General features: G+C 44.1%; 1 protein-coding gene across 1 annotated transcript in view; it reads left to right on the top strand.

Moving 5' to 3' along the window:
• Window positions 1-25940, top strand: part of CD44 (CD44 molecule) — an 88351-nt gene that overhangs the window by 33972 nt on the left and 28439 nt on the right. Inside the window, 4 exon segments of the mRNA NM_001197022.1 lie at window positions 2617-2782; window positions 6831-6964; window positions 13175-13243; window positions 15799-16032. Coding sequence (NP_001183951.1) covers window positions 2617-2782; window positions 6831-6964; window positions 13175-13243; window positions 15799-16032 — 603 coding nt within the window.

The raw sequence follows: 25940 nt of genomic DNA, 5'->3' as shown, positions 1-25940 counted from the left end.
TCTGTTTGCTGGCGGAGGGAGGCCACCCTGGCAGGGCTGTCGACCCAGCCTGACAGCTTTCCCTGTGTGAAGATTGCCTGACAGAGGCCCAGGCTGAAAATCAGGGAGAACAAACACCATTTCAAAAGGGCCTTGTGCATTTGCCCGCTCACCATCCTCCTGCCACCACCGGCGTGCGAGGGGTGAGCGGCCGAAGGAGGACACCCGTAGACCCCAAAAGGATCCATCATGCAAAAATGCATGCTCTCCATTCCACTTAGGTCTGATGCTTTTAAAAAGCACCTACGTGCTAATGATACCAAAAAACAAAAAACAGAAAAAGAAAGAGAGAGAGAGAGAGAGAGAAGCAACTGAGGTGGGCTTCTGTCTTCTCGAAGCTCCATTGCTGGTTTCTTCTTTTAGGATTTTGAGGGTCAAAAAAGATCCAACAGAAGTTTCACGGTTCTCTCATCTCAGTTTGCTAATCATCAGACACTGTTTCCTGGTGGTTAGAACCTGTTTCCTGCTTCGAGGGGAGAAAGCAGTCACTGCCCGTCCGGCTCAGCAACCGGGAGCCCGTGTCTTTGTCCTCAGGTGGCAGTTGTTTACTTGTGCCTCTCGCCCTTACAGCCAACACCCACTCTAATGATGTGAAAGGATCCTGGGTGCACAGCCAAGTGGTTTGGAGGGTGGGTGTCCAGCTCCGCCACCGATTAGGGGTGATGGGGGGAGGCTGTTTAATTCTTCTGAGCTTCAGTTTTCTTTATGGATAAAGAATCTGTACACACATGCATGCAACTCACTTCTCGGCGTTTGCAGGAGATGACGCAACGGAGAATCCCAAAGGTGCTGGGGACCCAGGGACACTGCAGCAACAGGCCTCCCTCCCTGGCTCTCAGCTCAGAACTCAAAAACAAGGCAGCTGAAATTCAGGAAGTCAACTCTAGGCTCTAGATAGAAGGGCTCACTTCCTGGGGGGACCCATGTCTCCGAGCCTCTGTTGTGTCCCTGATAAACAAGCAGGATCTTCGGATACCTGTGGACCCACCCAATGAGAGATGGAGTCTGAGTTAAAACCCACTCCATCTGAGTCCAGACTCGGCTTCTAACTAACAACACGGTGCCTGGCCGGGCACAGGGGCCACCATGTAGGCCCAGAGGAAATGCCGGTGCGCTCCTTCCTTGGCCAAGGACTGTGCTTGCGGCTCAAGGCGGTGCTCTGAAGGAATCACGCTCCACCAGGATAATTCCAAGGACTTTACCTTTCCATGTTGGAGTTCACTGAAGGGTGAACTGGGGATGATACTGTCCCAGAGAAATAACGAGTTTTCTATTTGAGGTATAGAGGCCTTCTGAGGTGGTTGCACAGCATCAAGAAGAATCAGATAATTCTTCAGCACCTTATTGGAGATTTTAGATTAATGTCTGCAGAATTCACAGAAGCCCTTAGACGAACTCACTCTTTAACCAGTTGATAGCCATTAGGCTTCATTGTGAATGCCATTAACCCTTGGGAGCCAACAGCCGATCTTGGCTCTCTCTGTCAAGATGTCCAAAATGTGTGTTTTTCTTGGAAATTTTAAGGAGCCATTTATTCATTCAGTAAATATTCGTTGAAATCGACTCTCTGTCACGCTGCTGTGAGAATTAGAGAAACACTACAAACAAATGAAAGGTCCTTGCGTTTTTTTTTTTTTTTTTTTTTTTTGGAGCTTCTATCACAGGAAGGGTGATATCGTTATTACTAATATTTAAATGCAAATAAATAAATGAGTTGCTGTGGAGACACAAAAGCAGGGTCAGTGAGGGAGACACCGTGGGTTGGCCTCTGTGAGTGGGTGATGTGGAGTCAAAACACAAAACACGATGTTTGAGGACAGAACATTCCAGACAGAGGGCGCAGCACATTTGTGTGCTAAGGTGGCAAAGAGCTCGGAATGTCCAGAGGAGCCAAAGGCAAGTTTTGTGCCTGGAACTGAGTGAGCTACTAAGTGTTAGAGAGGGAGACAGGAGCCGGCTCACGTAGGTATGTCAGCCATGAAAAGGACGTGTATTCTGGGGGCAACCAGAAGCCATTAGAGGTTATATGTAAGTAATGGAGCATTGGCACTAGTGGTCACCTTGCTTTTCCTTCATTATTTCCCTGGATTTTCAGTTTTCTCCAAGTTGCATTACTTTAACAATCAGAAATAAGTCATATGCTTTTTAAAAATGTGTTTGTAGGGGCGCCTGCGTGGCTCAGTAGATGAAGCGTCTGCCTTTGGCTCAGGTCATGATCCCGGGTTCCTGGGATCGAATCCTGCATTGGGTTCCCTGCTCCTCCGGGAGCCTGCTTCACCCTCTCCCTTTGCCTGCCGCTCCCCTTGCTTGTGCTCTCTCTGTCAAATACATAAATAAGATCTTTAGCAAAATGAAAAAATCAAAACTTCTTTGTAGAGCAATCGACGGAGGCAGTGTCAAGCGTGATGCTCCTTTCCTGCGTCTTAGCTCGGGGTTGAGCTTAAAGTGTGTGCTTTGGAAGGCTCTGGCCAGGGGAGGTGTTTGTTTGTTGTCAACGAATCTACCCTCCCACAAACCTCTTAACCCTTCTCAAATAAGTTACGCCAAAGCATCTAACATCTCTGTTTCACCCCACAGATTTGAACATAACCTGCCGCTACGCAGGTGTGTTCCATGTGGAGAAAAACGGTCGCTACAGCATCTCCAGGACGGAGGCTGCCGACCTCTGCAAGGCTTTCAACAGCACCCTGCCCACCATGGCCCAGATGGAGCGAGCCCTGAGCGTGGGCTTTGAGACCTGCAGGTGGGAGGAAAGCCGGGGGCGGGGCGGGGGCGGGGCGGGGGCGGGGCCGGGAGCCCGCAGGCTCCTCCCTGACAGCTGATGGATGGTTGGTTGCCTGAAGGGTCGTCCCCACCTGTTAATTTGGCCGAGTCAACCTGGAACCTGTATGACGACTGGCATTTAAAGCGGGCTAAAGGGAGGTGGGCGGGGGTTGGGGGTGACTGGGTGACGGGCACTGAGGGGGGCACTTGATGGGATGAGCACTGGGTGTTACGCTATATGTTGGCAAATTGAACTCCAATTAAAAAAAATAAAAATAATAAAAAATAAAGCGGGCTAGAGACAGCTTTGGGAGTCCTAGTGGGGTTGCCCAGAGGAGGCCATGAGGGTCCAGGTGGGCGTCCTCTGGCCCAAGGTGCTTCCCCAGCGCCCTCCCGGCTTTGAAGAAGCGCGCGGTATCATTGTCAGAACGCAAGAAAACGTAAACCGAATGACAGTGTTTAAAATAAATATGTGCCGGGCGCAGTCCTGGCTCTGCAGACTTGGCTCAAAGCAGAGTTTTCCAACAACTCCCTCCCTCCGTCTCTCTGTCTCTGTCTCTGTCTCTGGGCCTCTCATTTGCTTGTTTCTCCTCTGCGTTGCTCTGATCTGAGACTGGAAATAAAAGGACGTGCAAATGATCAAGATGTATTGTTACAAGTGAGTGGGAAGTGGTCGGAGGGACCCAGGAGACCTCCTGCGAGCCTCTGTCCAGGACGCCACAAGGCTCAGGCCCCGGGTGTTGGAATTTCTGGTGACCCCGTGGGGAGTGGGGAGTGGGGCGCGTTAGGCGCTGGCAGTGGTGACAACCACGCCGAAGTGGTCTGGTTTGGTTTGTTTTCCCTAGAAGAGCTCCGGGTAATCTGAGCAGCCGCTCCGAAGTTTCTAGCCAGCCGGCAGCTTCCCCTTGCGCTTGCGATGTCTTGTCGTTAGGTAATGTGCTTCCCCTCCTCTAAGCGCACGCACGCATGCAAACACAGGCTGCTTTTTAAAAGTCAAGCTGCCCAAGTCTTCACCCAAACCGTGAAATGTAAGCTTGCAGAGCAATGCACGCCCCGTGGGCGTGGGAAGCACGGCAGCTGACACTCCCCGGCTGGAAAGGCAAAGAAAGATCTTCACCCCAAGACTGTGCCGATGGGGGAGCCACTAGCCACACACAGCAACTTCCACTTAATTACAATGCAAGGAAATCAAACTTTGGTTTTTCCGCGACTCTGCTGGCGCTCAGGTGCTCGGCTAGCTCCAGGTGCCCACGGGGCTGCTGCGTTGGAGGACATAGGCTGCAGGTGGGCCACCCCGCGATTGCAGGAAGCTCGACCGAGCGGTACTGTCCCCGAGACGAGGGGCAGATGTGCACAGACGTGTGCGTGTGTCCAGAGCTAGGTCCACCGAAGGAGCAAAGAAGGGAGAAGCTCTGGCAGCTTCTGAAGCGCAGCAGGGGGCTCCCGTGGAGGAAGGCCAGTGAGCACGGCCGTGCATCCCGCTCCCCAGGTTAACCGTTTATTTTTTTTAATTTTATGTATTCATTCATGAGAGACACAGAGAGAGGGATGGGCAGAGACAGAGGCCCTGACAAGGCCCGTCGCCTAAGAACGGAGACTTCCCGAGCTGCCTTGGAATTGAGAAATGCGGGCTTAGGAAACACAGAAATGTTCTCATCTGCTGAAAGGGAGGGACGTTCTTCTGACTCCCACAGGCTAACCTTTGAGCACCCAGAGGCCGGGGTCCCTCACCCCCCACTGGGCCCTGTGCACCTGGGGTCGAGCATTTCCCTCCACCTTGCTGATGAAGCGCCAGAGCTTTGCAGAAGCGCCCCAGCTGGCCCAGGGCCACATTGCCTGCACGGAGGAGGAGTCGGGCCTCCAGTCCTGCCTCGTCTGAGCCCAGGGCCAGAAGTAAACGAGCCTCCCGAAGAACTGAGGGCCAAACAGGGGGTGGGGGGGAGACACAAGCACGGTGCATGGACTGGCTGAGCGGTTCTTTCCTCCCTGTGTCCAGCAAGCACACCTCTGGGGCCGTGTATAAGCACATCTACATTTTCATATCCCAGCTCACGTCCACTGGGCCCCATCAAAGCGGCAGTGAGCACCATGTGGCAACCACCCTGGCATAACGTACCAAGGGAATGTAGGTTGTAGAATGTCAGTGGGAAAACAGAGCTCCCAAGTGCGATAGGGGTGGGGTGGGGAGGAGGCTCACCAAGGAGTAGTGTCGAGGAAGAAAGAAAGAGAGAGAGAGAGAAGAGAAAAAAAGAAGGAAGGAAGGAAGGAAGGCAGGAGAAGAAGAAGGAAGAAACAAAGACGCAAATACCACACAAACACCCAGCAGCCCATACACCCAGCCCTCCCCCCCCCAACCCGCCCCCACCCCCCCAGCCCCTGTGAAATCATACGCCCTCACTCCACCCAAAAAAAAAAGACAAAGAAAAGAAAAGAAAAGAAAGAAAAGAGCAAAACAGTGCCAAAGAAACCTATCCTTCCCACCGTACAGGGTATTAAGTGTTGCAAAACGCGTTGCCCTAATTTGGCTCAGGCGCTGTGAAGCAGGTCTCTGCCCCAGGACAGGGGGCAGAGGCTCACAGGCTCCGGTAACACCTCAGCAGTCCCTCTTCCGTCCGCCCCACCCTGATTAGTAGCATTTCCCAGATAGATGGAAACTTATTAACATTTAATTGCTCTCTCCCTCCCCACCAACCTGAGGAGCCTTTGGAGAAACCAGTCTGTCCTTTCAGATGAGGAATTAGTCATGGGAGCTACGGTTGCAACACAGACCTAAGGAGCTCTGCGGGCTTAGAAATGTCAAACTCACAGCCCTTTCCCTGAGCCTTGCGGGTGATGCACTGGGTACTGTTGCCTCTGGCAGCAAAGATTAAAAAGGATCTCCGCTGTGCATTTTACCCAGCATTGCATTTTCAGAAACTTGCTGGGTTTAGCCTCGTCCTCTCTGCCCTTACCCTCTGCCACCACCTCCTCCTTGGCCCGCATCTTATTTTTATTTATTTATTTATTTATTTATTTATTTATTTATTTATTTATTTAGGAAGCATTTTCTATTGGGGAGAAGTTGTGCCGTGAGTGAGCACGTAGCTTCTGTGATGCAGGTAGAGGAGGCTGGGTGCTGTCTGTTGTATCTGCAGGAAACATCTTGGTGGGGGCAGACGGGGCTACACAGTTCTCTGACTGACCTGCTTCTGGAAGGTTCCTGAGCTAAATGAGGCAACGCTATCTACTTATTCTCTATTACTCCCATTTTAATGACAGTCAATTTACTTCCACTGGCAATGAAATTGTGCCTGGGATGCTCATGAAGAAAAAGGCCTGTGTTCCTTCTAGCATCTAAACAAGGCTTCGTGTGTGTAGGAATGGAGTCTGGAGTGAGGGAATCACAGGAAAAGGTGAGGCAACCTGGGAAGGAGGCAGGTTTGACAAGTGCGGGCTGACAAGTGTAGGCCATCTAGGCCTATCTTCTGGGAGCTGGTCATCTGATGTATGTTCTGGAAAAGAGGAAGGTGATGGAGAGCCAGAGTAGATCGCACCTCATAAAGTGGTCATTCTTCCCTCTTAAGTGACTCAGGCTTCTGCCCATGTATTCAAACTGACTTGACACTCTTGTCCGTATATTTTAGTTGAATCCGGTATTTTCTTTTGGAGCGGCTGGCTGGCTCAGTCGGATGAGCACGCGACCCTTGATCTCAGGGCTGTGAGTTCGAGCCCCACGTTGGGTGTAGAGATTACTTAAATAAAACTTTTTAAAAAACCAGGTTTTTTTCTTTCATAAATCTTTTTTTTTTTTTCAAGCTCTTTATAGAGCTCTAAATAAAATCACCTTGTCTCAGCCTTGTTGATCCTCTTCCTTCTCTCTCTGTTGTTGTTTCTGGATTTCATGTAACCCAGTTGTCAAACCCTCTAAGATCCCCAGCGGTGAATTGAATGAAGCAGTGCATGGTTTGAGACGTCATTTGATGGCTCAAATGTTATGAAATCCCCATCGCAACCTTGCAGGTGGATAACTTCTCGCTTTTCTTTCACAGGTACGGGTTCATAGAAGGACATGTGGTGATCCCCCGTATCCAACCCAATGCTATTTGTGCTGCAAACCATACAGGGGTGTACATCCTCATATCCAACACCTCCCAGTACGACACGTATTGCTTCAATGCTTCAGGTTGGTTCCAAGTGAATTGTCTTTGTGTTTGGGGTTGCCTTGGGCGCACAAGCCTTTGGCGACATGGCTGACAGCAGTTGAGTCTTGGCTTAAGCGGGGATTCACATAGCTTCCGTTCATATAACAGATGCTCATTGGATACCTCCACAGCAGAGACAAGATTCCTATGTCCAGGATGCTTACTCGCTAGGCAGGGAGGCTGACAGGAAACAGATAAATAATATGAAGTCATAGAGTGACGAGTGCTATAAAAAAGAGAGGAAGAGGCTTCAGAGTGCTAGAGAAGCATTTCTCTGGGAAGGTGGTCGAGGAAGGTGTCTGTGAGGAGGTGCCCTTGAGAGAGCCCCAACTGACATCAGCATGCAAAGCCAGGTATGGGGCAGCCTTGGGGTCTCATTGTTCTGAGAACACTGAGGGGCCCAAGTAGATAAAGGCCAGCAATCAGAAGGTAGAATGCCAAGTGATGAAGTCAGAGAGGTAAGCAGGGGCCAGCGCACACATAGTGCCTTATGGGCCATGGTCGAGAGTGTAGCTTTTATTCTCAGTGTGATGGGACGTCATTGCGGGGGTCTGAGTAGGGAAGTGACATGAACCTAATGGTAGCATTGGGGTACACACCAAATGGCTTAGCTTAGAGGCATTTATTTTATGTTGGGGCTGGAGAGAAAGCTGGAAGGATACCCAGTAGGCCTTTGACCTTCTCAAGTTTCCTTTCCCAACATCTGAGAACCTGACACCTAGACAACAAGAAAGCCAACTTAGGATGTGTGTGCCAGGCTGCTGGCCAGGCTCCTCTCCCCGTCTATGGCATTTGCTTCCAAACAGTGGCTTAGGAGCTCATGCTTCTAAGTTTAACTCAGGGTCCAGCAAGATTCAAGAATTCTAGTCATTATGTATCTTCTGGGTCTTCTGAAAAGGGTCAGAAACACAGGTGTCAAATCTTTGAATGGCCACAATCAAATATGGATGGATCACTTACTTCTCAAACTGGGCCTTCTGTTGCTCAGGGAGGTCTGAGATTGTACGAAGGGAAGATAGACCCATGGGGTAAACCCGACACATCTTCCTGGCACATCAGTTTTACTTAAAGACGGGAAGGAGGCTGTTCAGTTAGCTGGAAAGTGATTAAAGACTATGCGTGAGACAAACGCGGATATTCTCCAGTGATGACCTCAGGCGTTATTTGCAGGAGACAAACACAGATATCATAAACGAATGTAAAACCTGCATGGATTTTTCAGTGCAAGTAGAAGCACCCAAGCAATCGCGAGATTCCATCGGTAGCTTTCGACTTTGCCGACCACCTGCTGCAGCGTGAGCAGTAGGAATCCAAGTGGGCATTCAGAAGAGGAATCTGGAGATTCGGAGAAAGAGAGTTTCAGGGCTAATTAGTTGAAATGGGTGTGAGGCCAAGACAAATATATGCAAGTCAAATATATGCAAGTCACTAAACCTTGGTGGGGGGGGGACATGTAAGACAAGGAGAAGAGAACTATAGAGTATTTCTTCTTCCGTGGCATCTGAACAAGGAATGCAGAAGGAGTTTAACCAAAGAGAGGAGCATCCCAATGAGGCTAAACGGTACACGGCCCGTACCCAGTTCCCATATCCATACCCAGAATGTCTGTTCTAAGGACACGATGATGAGAAAAACCACATGCCGGCAAAGGAGAAGTAGACACAGAAAGACGTGGTCTAGGTAGCTTCTCTTAGTGCCAGAGGTCAGAGGAGGACTTTGGGAAGAAAGACTTTGTGTGTCGGATGAAAGGGCTGGTCATGTGGGACAGGGCTAGCATGCGACTGCATACTCGGGAGTCTCGGGGTGCTGCCTATTTCTTCTCCCACTGGACCTTGTCCAGTGTACATAGGCCATAAGTTACATTGCTGCGTATTCACATTGTCTCACCTATTTTACAGGTTAGTATCACTTGCTAGAAAGAATCTTAACTCCAAAAGGTAGAAGCACACACAGGGATTGGCAGCCATGTGGACAAGTTACTATGGAGACTTCTCTCCCTGCCCCTCATTTTTGCCTGTAAGGTTAGGTCTGGCCTTAGAGAAGGAAGTGAACTCTCCTTGGTGGGGGAGGTGTTAATCCAGCTGAAAAGAGGGAGAAGTGCAGCTGGTGTATTCACACCAGAATGGCCATATGAAAGTAGTAAAGTTTAAGGAGAAGATTTTTCCTTTTCTTCTATCCCAATGTAATGTGGATTGGCTGCTTTTATAAGTTTTTCTTCAAGTTTTAAAAAGAGTATTTATGGATCAACTCTATGCAGTCAGCACCCTGCTGGGCAAGTAGGGTGAGAAAGAACCAGCAGCTATATTTCTTGTCTTGAGAGGTAATCTTGTTGAAATGATGAAACAAACAAAAAATAAAGAAAGAAAGAAGCTGGAGAAGACGTCTTTGAAATAAAAAAATAATAAATTTGAAATGTCTTGGTTTAGAGTCAGATGATAGAGGCGCGGAGTGAACCATGGATCTTGATATGTCGATTCATATGCTATGAATCTTCTGTTCCATGCAGTGAATCTCATTGGAAAGATCCTTGAGTCCGGCTTAGCGTGAGAATTGCAGACAGATGGTCAAGGCCCAGTGATGTGACCCCCTACAAACCCTCTTGGTCTATAGGGACCAAAGCCAGCTCAATCTTAGCAGAAGACTTCCATGTGCTTACAGTTTCAGCAGCATTTTTATAAAACATGTTTGCCCGTGGTTCACAGATGAAAATAAGGCAGCCCCTAGAAAGGTCCATGGTTTTGATTTTGATTGCCTCATGTCTCAGTGAGGCCCAGCCCGAGCCTGGTGACCTCTATGTTAATAGCCCAGCGAACTGGCTTGAATTAGTGCATCTTTTAAGTTTGCCTCTGATAAACTGCCTCATTCTCTTTTGAAGGAGGAATCGAGAAGAGGCTACATTCATTTATCTATTCGTTTGCTCATTTACTCAACAAATATTTATTGGACACCTAGACTGTATCAGGCATTGAGGAAGAGGTCTTTCTATCGGGCACTGAGTAATTGGCTAGACTGAATAATTAACATTTCTCTTGGCTATTTTGGTACAGTCGAGGCACAGTTTGGAGTTGCAGCCCACCAGGAAGCCCACCCAGAGTCTTTCTAACAACCCCATAGGTTCAGGAAAAGCTCACCAGGCCCCATTCTCCCAGCTGTGCAGTGCTCATTAAACAGAATAAAAGACTGCCAGTGAGGCCCTGCTATCTGACATGGGAGCGTGAATGTATTAATTGCACATTTGGGTCACCATTCATCGCGGTGCGCTTGCCTGATTTGGTGTTCTTTATAAAAGTTAAGGTGAACTGGAGCATGAGGAGGCTCCATTTGAACAAATGTTCTAACGATTTCCAAAACTGCCGTAGTGTGTTTTTACACCATGCCCCATTATATCACAACCTACCCCTTAGAAACTCCTTCCCAGTGTACTACTATTGCCTGAATTTGGGGGAGGTTGTTCCAACCCTGCCATTAAAAAGTCATAACCCAAGGCCTCTTCCTGGGTCTATGCAACATAACAGTATCAGAAGCTTCTCATTTCTGGTGGTGTTACACAAACACACGGGATAGATACTCATCAAGATCTCCCAGGGTGGCTATTTGCCCTGATTTTCAAATAAGGAAATCATTGGGAGATTTTTTTTTTTGAAAACTGAAAAAATCTAAAGGAATATTAGTTGTTATCGTCACCCGTGACCTTGTGGTTTCTTCAAAAGCAAGGAAAGGAACATGTTCATCTCTTTGCTCCTTTTTAAAAAAATCTGTCACATGAGTAATGCTCCAGATGAATAAATGAACTGATATATCTGAACCCTTTAAAACATATTTCTTATGGCGCTGCCAGTCAGGGTTTATCTAAACATTTCTTGACATGTTTATCACTGCAGATGATTTGGAGGGGTTAACATCTTAGGTATGATTCCCAGAAGAATGAACCTATGGGAATTATAATGGTACTTCCTCTTTCATTCATTCAACAAATATTTATCGAGTGCCTGCCTCTCTGAACCCGTCACACATAAATGTACTGGCTGAGATAGATAAGGTCACTACACATCACTACTCAATTTATGTAGTTCTTTGGAGCTGGGTGGGTAGCAGAGGTTAGGGGTTGGGAGATGTGTCATGAACAGCCATCAAGTAAAATGAACAAGAGAATTTGAGACAGCATTAAGCCAGAAGAACTGTAAGCAAATATGTGATGGTGATATATGTGGGGGATTGGTTAAGGGGCTCTTGAGATTGGACGGTGAGGGAAGGCCTTACTGAGGACATGACTTTCTCTGAGACTCTCTTCTGGGAGATCTTTTAATTAGCCTTTGCAAAAATGACTTTTTGTAAAATGTGCTTTTCTCTAGATGAATGTATAAAGCTTCCAGTTAGTTTCACTATGAGGCCAAAGAAATAGGCAGGTACCCTTTACCTGTAAGAAAAGATGCTTCTAGGAACTGGCAAGCACCCAGATCTTGTTTTGTTCAACTTCTGTTTCTGTCCACTGTCACGATTACCTAGCAATTTATGGCAGAACAGTTAAAAATACTTGTGGTAACAGCCTTCCTTGTGATAGCAGTCTGCCTACCTCCATCCATCCATCCATCCATCCCTTTCTTCCTTCCTCTTTGCCAAGAAGCAACTCTGAGAGAAACCAACCTAACAAATAAATTGCCATTTTGTGCACAGACGTATGTGTGCATGCACATGAGTGCACGTGTACACACACACATAATATAAAAGCTGTAATATGCAAATGGATCCATACTTCCTGCAACAGCACAGCCAGTTTAAAGCTCTCTGAGTTTTTAGAGCTCAATACAAGGTCTAGTTACCAAATAGAGCATTTGCAATGGCTGGTTAAGGCATTCTCCATCTTCTCTTGGGATTCAAGGGTGGTTTGCAGGGTGGAACCTTCAGGGCCTGTCTTCAGAAGGCTTTACATAATGTTCTTAGAGGGCTACTTAGTAATGTCTCCAGGTGATCAGGAAGGCCTAAGGTACAGTCAGAAATCTTTAGATTTCTGAAGAAGGGGGAAAGTAGGAGATACATGGAGGACACAAGGAAAAGAAGCCAGAGGTTTCCATGGTGAGATATGCCAACACAGTTGTCCCAAGAAATAGTCTGGGCATCTGGCCCAATGGTGGGCAACCTCAGTAACTCTATGTTGAGAAGCTCTCTAGACAGAGTAGGCACTTACGGAGCTTAGCTAAATTAATGAACACATCAGTGCCTTAATAAAGACACTAAAGATTAGTTTGCTGTGGAGTATTTCTAGTAAGTAAATTCTTGGTGATTATTTGAGTCTTCATATTCACATGCTGTTCATGTTGATAAACATTTTATTATATTTGTCATGTGTTTCTATCATTTCTGTATAGTATTGGGATTACACATGATTTTCTTATTATAGTTCATGCACTCCTTTGTTGAAAAATGTCTTTACAGTGTTCCCACATTCCTTTTATAATAACAGACTTAAAAAGTAATTCTAATGTATGCCTCATTAGAAAAGATCCACGTCTATCTTATTTCCCATTGTATCTCCGGCCTTCCCCAATGCCCGACAGAGAACATTTCTATTCTTTTGTTAATAAATGGATCTGTTAGGGTAGGAAGGGGAACAAGTAAGCTTCCAAAAACATATGAAGGTAAATAAAAGTGAAAAATGTATTGCAAGGGTCAGAGAAGTTCCTAGGAGACTCAATCAAGTTTCAGAAAAAGAAAGATCATTTTGTGCACTTATATGTGGAATCTAAAAGACAAATGAACAAACAAACAGCAACAAACTCATAAATACAGAGAACAAACTAATGGTTGCCAGAGGAGAGCAGGATGGGGGGTTGGCTGAAATAGATAAAGAGGACTAAGAGGCACAAACTTCCAGTTATAAAATAAATAAGTCATGGAGATGAAAAGTACAGCGTAGGGAATAGAGTCAGTAATATCGTAATAATGCTGTAAGGTGACAGAGGGTGACTGCACATATTGTGGTGAGCACTGAGTAATATGTAGACTTTTCAAATCACCATGTTGTATGCCTAAAACTAATGTCACACTGTGTGTCAACCATATTTCAATAGTCAAAAAAAGAGAATTATGTGGGATAAATTTTAATAAAACCCCATCCTAACTACTAGAAATGGGTATCAGTTCTGCTCCTATTTTTTAGAGTTCTCATGCTTTTTCTTTTTGCTACTCCATAGCTCCACCTGAAGAGGATTGTACATCGGTCACACACCTGCCCAATGCCTTTGATGGACCAATTACCATAAGTATGTATGTCTTCTGACCTTGATTAAGTGACCACATTCTTGGGAAAGGGTTTAGGCGCATTTTTTGTGTTTCCTATTTGAAGAGAAGAACAACCATTTCCCCAAGGCAAGGGACATTGCCTGTGATTCACTGCCCCCTTCCCCTTTCCCTGCAGTGGCTTGAAGCTACCATTTGGTTGACCCCAACACATTGTTCCTCAAACCGCAGTCATTTGGAAACCACTTTCACTTTTTTTGGCACATCTGTGTACACAGTGCAATTATCTACTTGATATTTTTCACTTAATTAGCCCATTCTTTTCTACTTAAAATACATTTATAAAAAAAAAAAAAACCTGCAGGGGTACCTGGGTGGCTGAGTCAGTTGAGTGTCCGACTCTTGATTTCAGCTCAGGTCACAATCTCAGGGTCCTGAGATGAAGCCTTGCATCCAGCTCCATGCTCAGGGTTGAGTCTGCTTGAGATTCTCTCCCTCTTCCTCTCCCTCAGCCCCTCCTGCTCATGCTCTCTCTCAAATAAATCTTTAAAAAATAAAATAATGAATAAACAAATTCCTGCAAGTGAACAACTAAACCACTGGTCATAAGCAAACAGCATCCTTAAAAATACACTTAAATGTAGGACAAATTAAATAGTCTTCTTAATTCTAGCTGCTGAAAGTTCTGGGTGTGAGCCATGTTCTCTCTCCTTGAGGGGAATTATACGTATTAGGGAGAGACCCATTCCAGCCCCCTAAATTTTCTGTTTTACTTAATTGCATGCTGAAAGATAATTATAAGGGGCATATAATTCCTGGTAGGGATTTCAACATTATTTATACCGCAAAGTCATCTTGGTTATCCCGAGAAGTAGGCATCTGACACTGTACGAAAACAGAAAAGCCCAACCAAAATTTTCAGAGGTCAACTTATTAACCCTGATCTTATGGCCTCTGAACCTCCCTTTTTTGGAAAAGTGTCAGTGTTGAGGAGGCCTGACTTCTGCCTCCTAGGAGCCAGACCCCTCAGTGTGCAAGGGAACAGTGGTGGTGGGTGGCAGAGGGATGAGAATCGACCTGGCTACGTAAATCCAGCCCCCCACTGTTAGGTCAAAAATTGTCCCTGACCTGTGCCTCATGGAAGGGGAGATGTGCTGTCTCAGTCAGGCTTAGTTTGAAATCCTAGTTCCTTACCACCTGGGTGATCTCAAAGGATTGACTTACTCTCTCAGCCTCAGTTTTCTCATCTGGATAATGGAACAACAGGTGAGATTTGAAATGAAAAGGAAGAAAGGTCAATGTCTGATGCATACCAGGCCCATAGTCATTTTCAACAAATGTCCCATTTCCTTGGACCCCACCAAATGCCTTTCAAAGTCCAGACCTGTATGAGTTTGGTCCTATTTTCTTATCACATCTTCATCTGCAGAGATTATCAGGGTGTTTGGGATTTTGCAATATTTTTTTAAAGATTTATTTATTTATTTTAGAGAAGGAGTGAGAGAGTGAGGGGAGGGGCAAAGGGAGAGAATCTCAAGTAGCCTCCCCCCCAACTAAGCACAGAGCCCATAGGAGTCTCCATCTCATGACCTTGAGATCACTCCCTGTGCTGAAATAAGAGTTGGCTGCTTACCTGACTGAGCCACCCAGGCGCTCTTGCTATATTTTTTAATTTATGTTTTGCTAATGGTTCCACTTGGACAAGCCAGGTGGACAAAAGGCACATTTAGTCTAGTGCAATATAGCAGAAAATAATTTTAGCTAAATCCCCACTTGTGCAGTGAGTGGCCCAGACTTGAAGGCAGCAAATCCTTTCGGGGAGGAACAATGAACAAATTCACTCTTGCTTTTCCTTCTCCTGTGCATTCTAGGCATTTGCTTGTTTGAATCAAAGATTTTGATCTTTATATGCATCCGTGCCTCTTAATTTCAAGGTTGAATCTCACAGAGGATGGGCAGAGGCTGTGTCCAGCATTTAGGCCCGCTGATTTCTTAGCCAGAGCAGGGGTTCACTTAGACGGACACAATTCGCACCTTAGAAAGAAAGCCTCATTCTTCATGGATTTGCAGACATCTATTCCCTGTTGAGACTACTGACCTCTTCATCGCCTACTTCACATCCTTTCTAGAAGTAGATGGAATTAATAGCAACAGATTTTACACGACCTTGAAAAGGGAGGATAGGAACCACTGGGAGAGCTATCATTTATTGAGACCAACTAAATTTTGAATCCCATGCTAAGCACTTTATATACCATGTATCATACAGTGCTCGGAGCCAAAGGTTAGTGGCATCCCCATTTTACAAATGGGAAGCTCAGCATCGGTTTTGTTGAGGAGCACACGAAGCCAGGATTCAAACACGGGAACTTCCAAACACCCCCTCGTTCCCCATCCCCATTTCCAGGGTGCATGGGTAGGCTGGGGGGCTGTAGATTTTCTTAGTTAGGTGTTGTTTTGCTTAATAACAAAGAAGAAGAGCTTTGAAGTCACTGTCTCACCTGATAATGCACAGTCTTTCCTAACACCCAGAAAATGTCTCCTGTCAAGTTCTCAGAGTGTCTCCTCTTTCTCCCAGCCATCGTTAACCGTGATGGCACCCGCTACAGCCAGAAGGGTGAATACAGAACCAACCCTGAAGACATCAACCCCAGCAACCCCACTGACGATGATGTGAGCAGTGGATCCTCCAGTGAAAGGAGCACTTCGGCAGGCTACAACATCTTCCACACCCACCTTCCAACTGCATACCCGACCGAGGACCAAGACAGTTCCAGGGTGTCTAGCAACTCAGACCATACCCCCATTACCAGTAAGGAGAATGGGTCACTGTGCTTTCCAATGGCGATTTGTTTACAAATATGTCTCTGATCTTCCTGGGTGATATGCATTCCCTTGTGTGTTGATTGTCTCCTGTGTCTAGAAGTTGGGGACGGCATTTGGGGAGGTGGGCTATGGTGGTTGTCAGTGCCCTGTATGTCTTGCCTGCTGCCGTCCCATGATTTTTCCCCCCATCTACTCCACTGTTTTGCTTACCTCGGAATAAGGAGTGCTGTACTGGAAGCTTCGTACAACAATTTTTCTTGTTCTCTTGTCCCAGGGATGTGGTGACGATTCAAGCATGATACAGAAGCTATTTTTACTTTTACATGTTTCCTTCTTGTTCTTATCCACCTTTGGATAAGATTGTCTTCATAAAGTTGGGTTTACAATGTATGCAAGCCATTCCATTGGCTTTGTTCAACTTTATACTTTTCTGTTTTAACTTGATTTATGTTATATTATCGATGGTACAATATTCCGTCATATTCAGCACCCACGATTTACTAAAAAAATTCTCTCTCTCTCTCTCTTTTTTTTTTTTTTTTGGTCTAAGGAAGCATATCTGATGGCGTTAACTGATCAAATTAAATCTACTTAAAAGTTGTCCATCCCAGTCTGTAGGGGAAGGCTATTAATACTTGCTTGGTTACGTGGATAATTCATTACTTTAGGACTGCGAGAGTGGAAATATGTAAACATTGCATTAGATTTATTTGGGGTTTTGCCCTTCGTGCTCCACTTTCACTGGAAAGTGTTTGCATCTCCCTCTTGCCTCCTTTGCTTCCCTCTCTGCTTTTTCCCTATGGTTTGTTTTAAAACAGGTTTCCAGATTGGCTGTGTTCCTTCTGTGGAGGATTATTCAAACTGAAGTGGGCATCTGCCTCTTGAGCAGCTTTCCTAGTACGCTGTGGATTTTCTTTTGTTCTGACTATGGTTCTTGAGGGGTGGAACTCCGGGCTCCGGAGAGTGTGGTGGACATTCACGAGTTTGTGAATGCTCAAGATAGGGCTCTTTTCTGTGCCTTGTCACCCAGAAGCCAGAGACCTTCAGAGCGCTACGATTTAACACAAGGTGACTTGCTCACCAGTGTTTCAGATTTCTCTTAGCAGCTTGCTGTGGGGGCGGGACAAATGGGCTTGGAGTCTGGTCATTCTCTGCAGATCCTCTGAAGCATTGTCAGGAAGCAGACGTTTTCAAACTGCTCCTGCTTTCCCAGATTACTGGCTCTCTGAAGTTGTGTCACCTCGTTGTCTATTGTCCCATGGACAACCCTTCTTGAGAGGAGCTTCGGGAAGCCAAGCAGGCAGTGCTGCTGGCTGCTTCTTGAGTTCCCTGCCTTGCTAATGTTACCATGTGGAAGGTGCCTATCATCAGGGCATGCAATTTTGTCAGACGTTGGCAAACATAATAATTAGTGGTCTCAGTGAGAGGCAGATCAAGTCTACGCTAAAGTACTATTTCCCACCAAAGAAGAAAATCATGGCAAAATATCTTTTAGGAACCAGGTGAAATTAACATTTAAGCCATTATTAGCCTATGTAAAATAATGAGTATTGCACATGTGCTTTAGAAAGGCAACAAGGACATGTTATGAACAGTCATAGCACATCTCCTACGGATTGCACATTTCCTGCCCAAGTTAGGTAGTCAGCAAACCTAATTTGAGGACCTACTATGTACCAAGCCTATTCTGATGCTTGGGATCCAGTAGTAAGTACCATTAGAAAGTCATACCGAAGGGAAATAAGGATTCATTAGCTAGTAACCAATATTTGCCAAATATAAACCAATATTTGAGGCCTTCTCTGTGCTAAATGTTGCCCTAGTTACTGCCTCAGACTTGGACTGTCCATCGTGGAGCCCATCTACTGTTCAGAAATCAGGGAGAAGGAATGCTTTGAGATTTAACCAAACAGAGTTCAGGATTTGGGTTGAGAAAAGAATTGTGCTTTCCTCTTTTCAGAGCGCTTAGCTAAGTTTCTCTTAGTAGTTCAGGAAGAGAGAGACTCATTGGTCCAACAAAGTGAGTCCAGGGCTAGCCTGAGAGTCATTGAAGGGCCATAGCGTCAAAAATGGCCAATGGCAGCTCAATAAATCAATTCATACAAAGAAGAATGTCCAAGAAAAAAAATTGCATGGGCACTTGAAAGTAGCCCATGGCATATTAGAAAAAGTCACCACTGGTAAGTTCCTGCATAGACCCCATTTTCTGAGCCCAGTGAGAAGACTCCCAAAGCTTCATGACTATTGGACTGAAAGGTGGGTCTTGGTGGGAGGGAGTGATTGTAGATCCTCCCTAAAACATGCAAGAGGACAAGAGGGGGTCTGGCCGAGGGCAGAGAAGTGTGTCTTTAGGTTGGTGGGCTCATTCCTTCCTTAAGGGTCCTAAGTGGGTGGCAATAGGAAAGCCAGAAAAAACAACCATCTGGGTAGGTTTAACTTCCAACAGGCTTTTTATTATAAATGTTATTCTTGGAAGAGCCTTCCTGGAGGCATGTCGTCAGCCTCTTTTCTATTGGTGATCTGGAATTCTCTGGAATCCAGAGGTCTAAACTAATTCAGAAAACAGACTCGTACCTTAGAATGCTCTATTTCCTTGTCTTCTGGGTGTCAAAGAAATATATAAATATATATTTTTGGTCTGGTGTGGCCTACTTGGGTGGGGAAAACTGGAAACTGCTGGCTAAACAATAGCTCTTTCCACTTTCCCCAAATCTTATATGACTCCTTTTGGGAAAATAGAAACAATTTCTATTTCTATCTTGCTCTTGTATCTTTCCTTCTCATTGCTCTCTTCTCAGTCTCCTGTGGGGTGAAGGTGGCAGGAGCTCTGCATCTTTAATAAAATTTCTGAGGGAAGAATGGGGTGCCTCAGGGGGATGCTCAGGTTTATCTGGGAGCATCATTGGTGAAATTGGCTCCCATCTCTCTACTCTCTGTTCTGTGCAAACGTGTCCTTTGTAGCATGGAACATGTTGCACAGGTTGTTGGTGTTTGGTGTATATAGAGTCAAAGCTTTTAACCTGGAGTTCGTGGCCCTCCAACAGGTTCAAAAATAGGCCATAAGGCATTCAAGAGCCTGAAAGAATATATAAAATGTTGAGAATGTGTATGTGTCAGATCACTTTTTTTGAGGACAGAAGTCATAACTTATATCAGATTTTCAAAGGGGTGTATAACTCAAAATGGCTTTTAAAAATCTCAGCTGGTTTAGATATTTATTTTGACCATCTTTGCTATTCTTCTACCGGGAAACATTCTGGACTCAAGTCCTACTTGAGAGTCAAATGGGAGATTCCAAATTGCAAAATATCACTGATTATCCTTTCTCTAGTTTGAATAGAGTCCAGAATTTCTCTAACGTGGGCAGTTTTGTTTCCTTTCTGGAAACACATTTTGAATTAGAATTACAATGACAGAAAGTGATAGATGGAAACTTGACAAAACTTTAGCTGCTTTCAACATTTTGAACACACACCCTTTGCCAAGTTCCTGCTCTAGCATAAAGCTTGACTTGAAGTTAATGAGTGTGGGTGGAGCTTTGGAAATGCCAGTTGTCATCATAAGCTACCTGCATAAAGTGATAGACCCAAAAGATACAAGCAAGTACCTCTAAAGACACCCGAAAAATAAATGAAGGACAACAACTTTATGTAATGCTGTATCAAAGACCTTCACTTCATGGCAGGGTCGCCCCATCAAGTAGATATAAAATCTCTTTTCCTTCACAGGTTGTTAAGTTCCTACTTGATTTTGCTCTTAGCCTGTATACAGAGGGTTCTGTTTGAAATGAAGACATTTCAAAATTTGCATTTCTCATGTTGTTCTGAGAGTCCAAGAGACTTTAGGAGACTGGGATGATAAAACCAGAGCTCGATCTTTCTTTTCTAATCTTCACTCTATTATAGGTGTAGACATTATATATCCATAGATCTGAGATTAAAGGAAAAGATCTCACTAAATGGTATTTTCGTAATTGATCCAGTTACTTCAGCTGTGCACTCAAACAGCCATGCAGCAGTTCAGGAGCAAAATAATTGGATGTGGTCCTGGTTTGGTAACTCACAGCCTAAGACTCAGGATCACACGGCAACAGCAACAACAGGTAAACTCTTATGTCTTCTGCTTATCCATTGTCCTGCATCCAGGCGTTTCAACGTCAAGGAGAAGGACATCCATTATCATGTTGAAGTCTCACACAGATGTCCCTTCTCCATCTTTAGGGAATCAGGATCTGGTACCCTTTCTTTTATCAAAGAGGCCTGTGGATCTGGGAATACAACTGGATATTACGTTCTACTTGTTTTCCCTTTGGCAAAATGCACAGAGAATCAAAATTAGTTTTCCGTCAGAAGCTTCAATTAGGAGATCCATTCAGAATATACCCTCTTGAAGGAAGTCTGTGAAGGAAAATGCAGACTCCTACCTTCTGCTGATCTAATGATCGCAGTCAATAATAATAGAAGGAAATGAGGACTTACGGATGGAAAGTGTAGGCCCTGTGCACTTTTTTGGATACTGAAATCCTCAGCTGTAAAGTGGACGAGTGACCTGTTGTTTTCCATCAGTATCTAGGCTCCCTGGATGTTTGAGTAGTAACTCTAAATCCCTGCAAAGAATTCTGAACTCAGAGCTCATGCAGGAGGAGGTTCCAGGTCTATAACAATGGGAGATTACAAGGATATCTTCATTTATCAACTTTGGTTGTGGGAGGATATGCCCATATTTCAAAATAATTAGGCATTCTTTCTGCAGAAGGGGAGTAATAAAAATGGTCCTTAACACTGACTTAGTTTATAACACATTGAATAGAGTATATTTTTTATTTTAACAAATATTCATGTAAGGAAAAGAATGCTGATGTTTTGTTGTGATTGAGTATCGTGGTGATAAAGGTCACGTGGGAGACGGCTGCAGAAAAAAGAATATGCTATTTTCAAATGTTAAATGTTTACAATGTTTGTCTTCATAGAACAAACATTGTGAAGGAAAAACTCTTCTTGCCAGTGCTTCGTTTTGGGCCATTTCTGGGCTTTCTTGACACCTGACTTTTTTGTATTTGGGGATTTCATGATGGTTTCAGCCTCTGCTTCAACTTTTTTTTAGTTTTTTTTTTTTTTTTAATCTACTATGTAATACTCTTCTGGTGTGCGTTATGGTGGCAGAAATGGTAGTCTGGGGAAGTTTTCAAACCAGGACTCTTACTTCTGATCCTATTAGTGAGATCATTGGGTCACTTAATTTCTGTCCATCTTTCCTAGTTGATTTCCTTCTTTTCAAAAATGGACTCAGAATGTCCTGTTCTGCTTTGCAAAGTATAGCGTTGGTATAAAAAAAGTGACCATGGGCAAAATTGCTGGAGGATCTGGACATGAAATGGAAAGAGGTGGAAGGCATCTTTTTCCGTCTTTCCTTTCATGTGGCATTCTTCTGCGTTGTTGGGGATTGCTGGGATTACATGTCTGGGATTGCTGGCAGAAATATCATACCCTAAATTCTTGGAGAATGATATTGGTTGGCCAAGATAAAGTGCGTAGAACATGAAAGGCGAGGACTCTGGAGAGCTTGGTTTCAGAATCATAGACTCTCAGATTTGGAGAGGATCTTCAATAGTCTAGCTCAATCAGCACTTTAAAAAAAAAGATTTTATTTATTTATTTATTTATTCATTCATTCATTTATAAGAAACATGAGAGAGAGGCAGAGACATAGGCAGAGAGAGAAGCAGGGTCCCCGCAGGGAGCCCCATGTGGGACTTGCGCCTGGGACCCAGGGGTCACAACCTGAACCAAAGGCAGATGCTCAGTCATTGAGCCACTCAGGTGCCCCACTCAATCAATACTTCTAATCATGTGATCTACACAGTTTTCCTAAGTGATCTTTCTGATGGTGGGGAATACGATACTTTATGAGGAAGTTTGTTGTTGGATAGTTTAGAATATAACCTTTTAAAACCAACACTTGGAAGAATATTTGTCCCCCTGCAATTATCACCACAGGTCCTGGTTTGACCTTTTGGGGGCCAGACAAAAATTTAATCCCTCTACTATGCTATAGTTTTTCAAAAATCAAAGACTGCCGTCATACACTCTGTCATTCGGCCTTTCTGACTCCAGACAAGGCACATTCCATCCAGCAAGTTTTTTTCCTCTTTAAGATAAGGATCATGAACCAGATAATATTTAAGGTCCTTCCATTTCTGATATTCTATGACCTGCAGTATGAGCCTTGAAAATAAGTGGAACTTCTGTGCTTTTTCTGCTTCTTCCCACCATCTATACTCAGTATAGATGACTCTCTGGAGTAGTAAAAAAGTAGAAGCATATTTCTTAGGAACTGATAATTAACCTTTCAACCATCAATTCAATTATGGTTACAACAGCTTTGAGGAGCTCTAGTGGTACAACTCCCAAAACAGCAACCAAGAGGCGAGAAGCCCAGGATTGGCTTTCATGGTGGTTTCAACCATCAGAGTCCAAGAATCATCTTCACACAACAACAATAATGGCTGGTAATGAGTTATTATTATTTCATAAGATCTCTTGACAATTTTCAATAGTTCATTGACCTCGGGGATACTTATCCTAAAGTCCATTCTGGTTTCACGAATGTTTCTGATAACTTTTGAAGCATCATGAACTTGGAAACCCATATGTTTGACTTTATAGCATTAATAAGCAGATTTCTTCTTTCTATTCCACAGAATTAATACAGGCCCAGAGGAGGCTAATAAGAGCACTGTGAAAGGGGGCCAATCTTTCTTGATGACAGAACAAAATTTTGACTCTGAAAGATGTTCCAAAATGACAAAAGTCATTAAAAATTCTTGACTTTCCATGAGAAAATAAAATAGCGTAGCTGGAGCTAGAAAAATTTAGAAACTCTCCTTCAGTGGAACTATTCTTTGGGCAGCCACTGATAGTAAGAAAAGACAGATGGTCACTCCAAAAGATAGCATGACCCCCATTGAAAGTATACGAAAGCCCTTTTCAGGAAAGAGACATCTTCTACAGTAACCACTGAGAAGAGGCTGAGGGTCTCCGTCTTCCTTCCTATGATGTGTCCAGAAGGGAAAACGTGAGAATTTCTCAAAATCCTGGCTCCAGTCCACTTTGGTCGACTCTTTTGGTTGATTAAGAAATGCCGGGCATGATTTCTTTGTGAATTGACTAATTTTGTTGTGGCTGGATGCTGCTCGGTTGTTGAGGATGGTAATTCAGTTTGCATTTGTGTTCAGAGCTCTGGTGATGTGATTGATGCTAGAAGGCCAACAGATGAGTTAACAAATAGTGAATTAGTGAACACACCTATGGGATTTTAAAAAATGATGGATGTGTTTGGATTCCAAAAGTTTTCTGAAGGTGGCTGGACAAAACAAATGGGCACATGTGAAATCTTTTCATTCTATTCTTGACACCCTAGCTTTAATGGCACATGCTTAATACGTTAATAATCTGAAAGCAGGGGAGGGGGAGAGTTTACTGGCCTTTTCTTCTTTTGTTTCTTTGCTGGGGTTATGTCCATATTTATTCTTTTAACTTCCTTAAAGAGAGTGTTCAGTTGTAAAGGTCACAGCCAATTGTTTTTAGATCTATGCATTAGCTTCATAGACTAGGATATAAGAATTTGGGGGTACGCAACTCAGATGTCTCACTCTTCTTAAAATGTTGGGAATTCCATTATACATTCTGTGCCTGATTTTCTTCCTTTGTCAAATGGGTTGCTTGGCATCCAGGTCAGCCACTAACATAAGTCACCACAACAGGTACGGATTCAAGTATCATCTCAGCAGGCTGGGAACCAACTGAAGAAAATGAAGATGAAAGAGACAAACACCCCAGTTATTCTGGATCAGGCATTGATGATGATGAAGATTTTATCTCCAGCACCAGTAAGAATAATCAATTAGTAGAACCATTTATGCAAGGCTTACTGATTAATCTGAGTGATGCCCAGTAGTGCCTACCTTGGGAAATAGTTAATGTGGAAAGTGAGCATAAATCTATGGCTTATCACACTTTAGTTATACCTTAGTCCTAGATCATGAAGGAAGAAAAAAATTTTTTTTTCAAAATGGGAGTCAAGACTTCCTTCCATTTGAGCAATAGAGCAATGGAGCAATTAGGAAAATATCTTTTATAAAACTCCTATTGCCTTAGGTTCTTTCTGTTTTGTATATTTATATGATCTGCTGCTGCAGATTCTCCTTGAATTATTGGGCTTTGTCAGAGAATGGCATAGGAAAACACTACAACAAATATTTATTGTGTACCTACCGTGCTTGGTGCTGGGAACAAAAAGATTAAAAAAAAAAAACACAGAGCTCTTGCCTTCAAACTATCATTTATTGAAGCAGTAGAATGTGAGTGGGAGGATATTAATTAAAAGTTGTAGATGATTCTACATTGAAGACTTAAACGGTCCTAGAAAGGCTTAAAAGTTGGGAACCAGAATTCAAGAATCGTCAGAATCAAAACTTGGTTGAAATCAAGGGGGCAAATCCAGTTTTAACAAATGAGTAGGGCACCCATATAATTAAAAGACTTTGAAGGAAAGGACAAATGTTAGCTGAGCTTTAACAGAAACAGTGCCAAGTATTAAAAACAAATAGTGAATACACTGTATAATAGTATCCAAATTTGTGACGGTTATAAAACTTTTCGAGGGCAGAGATGGAAATTGAGCTGAGAAGCATCCTTTAAAAACACATGCAAAGGTCAGTCTAATAGTTAGCCAGATGACCGGGTTTCCTGGACATATCTCTCATGATTGGAGATGTTGCTGAATAAAGATGAGAATTCTGAACCTGAATTTCCCATATCACTTCATCACTCTTGTCCTCAGAGATGGTATACTTTTGTGGTGTGACATGGACTCTCTCAGGTCACTGAAGTTCTGACTGTCTTACTGAAACCTGAGAGTGCTGTCTCCTAAATGGACAGCACCCAGGAAGGGACGAGTCCAAAAAGTAGCTTGGGCTCTGAGGCATCGGAGTATATGGCATCGATGCCACAAATACTGAAGATGACCTAGATACTTTATATCTAAGCTCTTAAGTGGTATATTCTTTAGACTGGACACCTCTGCAGAGCTTGGTCTAGAAAACAAGGAAACCCCTTTTAATAACTTCAGAGAGAAAATCAAATAGCCAAAAGACACTGGAGCTTTACTATCACACTGTCTTCTGGGTTCAGGACACAGAAGGTGGGGCCATCAGTAAAGATGTGGTCTTGATACTTGAGAAACTCAGCTTTCTTGGGTGGCAACCCAAACAGATCAACCTGAAAATAAATAGTGTGATTAAGCTCCTGGGGAAAATGCCCATTGGTATTTTTCATCTCTGTGGTGTATTTTCCAATTTCAGCTCACTGTTTTCAGCGCACTGCTTGGCACCTGTGTACGTGATTAAGCAGGGTGCCTTTTTCTTCTGTAGGGATATGACAACTGCCACTTTTTCACGCTTGTTGAGAATGGGCATAATGATTCTAAACTTGACTTGCTTCACTCGTGAAATAGAGCTGATGGTATTACAGTTCTGTAAAAGAACTAGTGGAGATTTTAGTTGGGTATTGAAATAAGTTTGGAAGAATTAGGATGGATTTGCACATAATATTTTCACAAAAGCAATTGATCCTAATTTTGTCGTGATCCTTCTGTCAGGTGTCTCCTACTCCAGCTCTATCATTTTGGGTGACAGTTTCAGCCTCTGGTGGATGTATGCCTCTTTTTCTTTTTTTCTCCTCTCCCCCCCCCCCCCCCGCCGTCGACCATCTGCTAATGGTGGTGGGTTACCTATGGTGCTTTTCTACTGAATGTATGAATCTTGTTTTTCTCTCATTGGCTATGAATGGCTTGCTCATGAAGTGCTTTCTATTTGTTGAGAATACCATAAGTATT

This window comes from Canis lupus, chromosome 18 (genome assembly GCF_011100685.1).
Source record: "Canis lupus familiaris isolate Mischka breed German Shepherd chromosome 18, alternate assembly UU_Cfam_GSD_1.0, whole genome shotgun sequence".
NCBI lineage: Eukaryota > Metazoa > Chordata > Mammalia > Carnivora > Canidae > Canis > Canis lupus.
The sequence above is the reverse complement of the archived record's forward strand: the minus strand, read 5'-3'. Positions and strand labels throughout refer to the sequence as shown.